This window comes from Hypomesus nipponensis, chromosome 7 (genome assembly GCF_054491055.1).
Source record: "Hypomesus nipponensis isolate SF chromosome 7, ASM5449105v1, whole genome shotgun sequence".
Taxonomy (NCBI): Eukaryota; Metazoa; Chordata; class Actinopteri; order Osmeriformes; family Osmeridae; genus Hypomesus; species Hypomesus nipponensis.
This window is the reverse complement of record NC_140367.1, coordinates 3,052,501-3,057,500: the sequence shown is the minus strand read 5'-3', so window position 1 is coordinate 3,057,500 and position 5,000 is coordinate 3,052,501. Positions and strand designations below refer to the sequence as shown.

Sequence of the window (5,000 nt, the reverse complement as noted above, 5' to 3'; positions counted from 1 at the left end):
GGATAAGCGTCCTGTCTCAATCTGTCAACATGACGCTCAGTGACATGGAACACACCTTCCTAAATAGCAACTGTATAGGAAAAACAGGACTTTTATCTGATGGTGTTCACCATGCAGAACTGGTCTGAGCACAATACACAGTTTACTACAGTTCACTGCATGATTCACTTGTTTATGATCTCGTTTTACTCTTTTATTCAGAATGTTTATTTGTATTTATGGGTGAAAGGCCAAGCCACATTTTCCACTTTGTGGGACAACAAAGGGAATCTTTGATGTTAATCTTGCAATGTTTTGTATTAGTTCACAGTAGCTAATGTGTGTGTCTGTGTGTGTCCTGGTCCGTGTGTGTGTGTGTGTGTGTGTCCTCAGGTACCTGAAGAGGTTCAAGGTGATGAAGATCAAGGTTCTGAGGAGCTGGTGTCGTCAGATCCTGAAGGGTCTCCACTTCCTGCACACCAGGGCCCCGCCCATCATCCACCGCGACCTCAAGTGCGACAACATCTTCATCACCGGCCCCACCGGTTCCGTCAAGATCGGAGACCTGGGATTGGCCACGCTCAAGAGGGCCTCCTTCGCCAAGAGTGTCATAGGTTTGTGTCATGACCCCTGAACTCAGACATACATGCTAACTGACACGGGTACACACACACACACACACACACACACACACACACAGCTTCTTCCCAGCTGGCAACAATTAGAAATGTGTAACCACCACTAACTTCTGGAATGGAATGTGTGGGTTTGTGTGGAAGGGTGCGGTCAGACACCCAGGAGGAAGAGTGAAAAATGTTTGAAATGAACGTAGGACCTTTTTTATGGAGTCTGTGATTCAGAGTCTGAGTAGCATGTGTGGTAAAGCCTCTGGCGCAGGCCGGCCTGCCAGGGTCTCCAGTTTCATCCTGCCAGGTGTGCTAGAATACACCCTGGGGGAAACTGGCAACCATCTTGGTTCAAACTTAGTTTTGCCCCCACCTGTGAGATCATCTGACTTCATCTGACTGATACTTGTATTGCTTTGATGTGAAACTAATCATCATCTGCTTTCTCTCCTTCTGTCTTTGTTCGTCCATCCCGTCGTCCTGTCTGACAGGTACTCCAGAGTTCATGGCTCCTGAGATGTATGAGGAGAAGTATGATGAGTCTGTGGACGTGTACGCCTTCGGGATGTGCATGTTGGAGATGGCCACCTCAGAGTACCCCTACTCTGAATGTCAGAACGCCGCCCAGATCTACCGCAGGGTCACCAGCGTGAGTCCTGCTCTCTCTCGCTCTCTCGCTCTCTCGCTCTCTCTGTCTCTCTCTCTCTGTCTCTCTGTCTCTCTCTCTGTCTCTCTCTGTCTCTGTCTCTCCCCCATCTCCTCTCCTTTCTGTGATAATTTCAAATATTTTGGGGGGAAAAGTTACAAAAATATTTCCTTAGATATTTTCTTATATATTCCTTTTTTTTGGGCCAAAAGAAGTTGGCAAAATTATTTTTAAAAAGAGTTTAGAAAAAGGTTTTGAATGCCTACCAAAAAAACTTGACTACTTTGTACTTAACTATATGTCAGAGCCCATACTTCTTTACTTTGACTTGAGTGATAGTGTCAGCACACAACTTTTACCTTTTTAAACATGAGTATCTGTACTTCTACTTGAGTGAAGGATGTCTGTACCTTCTCTGCGCTGGTCTCACTCTCTCTCACTCTCACTCTCACTCTCTCTGTCATACCATCTCTCTCCTTTTGCAATCCTTCTTTCTTGGAAAAAGATGGTTGTTTACTCATCTATGGATGAATAGAGCTTCTACTTGAGTGAAGGATGTCTGTACCCTCTCTGCGCTGGTCTCTCTTTTCTCTCTCTCTCTCTCTCTGAAGGATGTCTGTACCCTCTCTGCGCTGGTCTCTTTTTTCTCTCTCTCTCTCTCTCTCTCTCTCTCTCTCTCTCTCTCTCTCTCTCTCTCTCTCTCTCTCTCTCTCTCTCTCTCTCTCTCTCTCTCTCTCTCTCTCTCTCTCTCTCTCTCTCTGTCATACCATCTCTCTCTTTTTGCAATCATTCTTTCTTGGAAAAAGATGGTTGTTTACTCATCTGGATGAATAGAGCAGTCATGAGCTGGAGACTAGGATGCAGTCATATGACATACACACACACATACAGACACACACACACACTAGTATACAGTATCAGCAGTAACAGCAAGAATGGAGGGCTGTTCTGGGGCTAGAGGTGGTAATTACCAATAGGGGGCGATTCAGATCAGTGCCGCTGTGCAGTGGCGCGCTGGGGTAAAACTAGAGTAGCTCCCTGGTTCTGAAGACTCACACACACACGCACACACACACGCACACATATTCCACACACGAAGACAGGTGTTTCGAAGCTAATTGCTACAACATGCTGGAAATTATTACACATTCCTCTCTTCTTCCAGACCCCATGATTTTCATTGTTCACACGTAAACCACTCACATACCACATGCATGGCTACACTGTTTAACATCATGCAGCAAAGGAGAGAAAGAGATTAAAAAGGAGAGATGAGAGATGAGGCAGTGGTGTGGTGGGCGAGTGCCGCTGAGCCCAGCTCATCTGCTCCTCCACATCTGTGTGCGGATTTCCCAGACTGATATCTGGTCTGTGATGTCGTGTTTCGTTCGGTACGCAGTCAGGGAGTCGTCTGATTCGCTGTGTCATATCCTGCATCGCCAGCTTCTTCGAGATCAGCAGCTACCATCCAACCAATCGTCCATCAGTTCATCCTTTCATTCATCCAGCTATAACTCCCGAGGCAGACAGTGTGGAGGGTTGTGGAAGTGTATTCAGTAGAGGTGGGGGGGGGAAATAGATTCAAATTTGAATCGCAATTAAGTTTTCTAGAGATTCACATCGATTCACAAATTTGATTTGTGTAATTTGAATATGATTCAAAATCTTGAATTGATTTTTAATTGAATTGTGACCCCCAAATTGAATTGTGAGGTACCAAAAGATTCCCACTCCTAGTATTCAGGGTGGTTCCCCTGCTCCTTACAATTCCACTCCTCTTTACTCCCCTGTTCTCCTTCTCTGTTTATCCCTATTTTCCTTCCTCCTCCTCTTTACTCCCCTGTTCTCCTCCTCTCCTCCGTTTATCACTTATCTCCTTCTTCCTCTTTACTCCCCTGTTCTCCTCCTCTCTCCTTCTCCGTTTATCCCTATTCTCCCTCCTCCTCCTCCTCCTCTTTACTCCCCTGTTCTTCTCCTCTCTCCTTCTCTGTTTATTCCTATTCTCCCTCCTCCTCCTCCTCTTTACTCCCCTGTTCCCCTCCTCCTCTTTCTCAGTCAGCTGCTGCTAATTGTGGCCCCCTGTCTCCAGACAGAGCAGTGACTGCCTGCTCCACTGGCTCCCAGGCATCCAGTGATAATGTCCGGGATATTTCAGCCTCTCTTTGTTCTCTCAGTCTAATCCCTCGTCCGGACCCTTACCAGCAATTAGCACTTGCTTGCCTTAACCTTCCCTCTCCCACACACCCAGCTCTGGGCTTGAAAAGGCAACACTTACCACTCCGCGGAGTCACAAAGTCATAATTGCTCTCTTTTTATCGTTTACCGTCGTTCGTCTTTCTTCTCGTTTCCCCCCGCACTGCACTGCCTGCTTATCCTACTCCTTCTCCCTCCTCTCCTCCTCCTTCTCCATTCCCACCTTTTAGTGAAAAGCGTAATGATTACCTTTAATTGTCTTTATATCGGTGGGTCGGAGGTGGTGGGACACCATGGATTTAAAATAGAGATGGAGAGACCTGCTCCCCTGTAGCAGAGTCGTCTATAATGAGGCAGTTGTAATGGGCTTGTTATTGGACTACGTCTTCTCTTCAACTTAATTCCATTAGTTCTTCCGTCGTCCCTAACTCTGTTTGGGCCTGGAATGTGGGGGGTGGAGGGGGGTGATCCATGTTACGCAAGGTTGTAGGGCTCGATGGAGGAGGGAGGTGGAGGAAGGATAGGTTTGGTAGAGAGACCAGTGTTCCAGGACAGTGTCAGACACTCTGTGTGCCAGGTTAGGTCAACAAAGGTTCTTTTCTCTCTGAAGCCACGGTAAGTCTCTCTCCGTCCTTCTCTCCGTCCTTCTCTCCGTCCTTCTCTCCATCCTTCTCTCCATCCTTCTCTCCATCCTTCTCTCCGTCCTTCTCTCCGTCCTTCTCTCCATCCATCTTGTCTTTCTGAGTTTCAAATTCCTGGTTCATCTTTCTGCTTATCTCTGTCTTACTCTCTTTTGTGTTCTCTATGAAACTTTTATCTCTCAGTCTTCCCATCTTCCTCTCTCTCTCTCTCTCTCTCTCGCTCTTGTTCTCTCTCTTGCTCTGTCTCTCTCTCCTTCTCTCTCTCTCTCCCTCTCTGTGGCAGGTTGTTTATGTAAGTCTGTGTCATCTGAGGTGTGCTGTGTCTGTGGAGGTATGATACCAGACTGAACTAGAATAGCAGGCGAGGGGGGGAGGCAAACGCCTCTCTCTCTCATCACTCTGATGGTCTGCCTGGTCACTCTGCTTTGAGTTTAGAATTCTAGTTCTAGAATTTTTTGGGAGTTCTAGAATCATGATGCTCTTATTTGAAACATAATTTACCCCTTCATGACCTGTGAAGTGTAATTAGCTGTTGTACCTACATGAAGGCAGCATAATGGAGATAGATGTGTGTTAACCACCTAACTGGATATTAATAATCGCTACGGTGAAAAAGGCTAGTCTAATGTACTACAGCACTAGGAATGTATTTTTACTTGATACTAAAACTCGCATTTTTCTAATGTCCCGAATCAGGCGACAGCCTTGTCCTGTGAGTCGTGAGAGAGGCTGGACCTACAGCAGAGCTAAGCTGCTGCCTCTCTCAGGTTCCCCTCCGCGGCTAACTGTGTGTTATCATGCTCTAGTTGGTTCTGCGTTAACCTCTTCTGTGTGCGTGTGTGTGTGTGTGTGTGTGTGTGTGCGTGTGTGTGCGTGTGTGTGTGTGTGTTCACAGGGGGTGAAGCCCGCCAGCTT

At 46.8% G+C, this 5,000-nt stretch overlaps 1 protein-coding gene across 1 annotated transcript in view; it reads left to right on the top strand.

Moving 5' to 3' along the window:
- The window catches only part of wnk1b (WNK lysine deficient protein kinase 1b), a 68,409-nt gene that overhangs the window by 38,152 nt on the left and 25,257 nt on the right, over positions 1-5,000 (top strand). Inside the window, 3 exon segments of the mRNA XM_084701083.1 lie at positions 373-593; positions 1,097-1,254; positions 4,981-5,000. The exon segment at positions 4,981-5,000 is cut by the window's right edge and continues 69 nt beyond it. Of these exon segments, the coding sequence (XP_084557209.1) occupies positions 373-593; positions 1,097-1,254; positions 4,981-5,000 (399 nt within the window).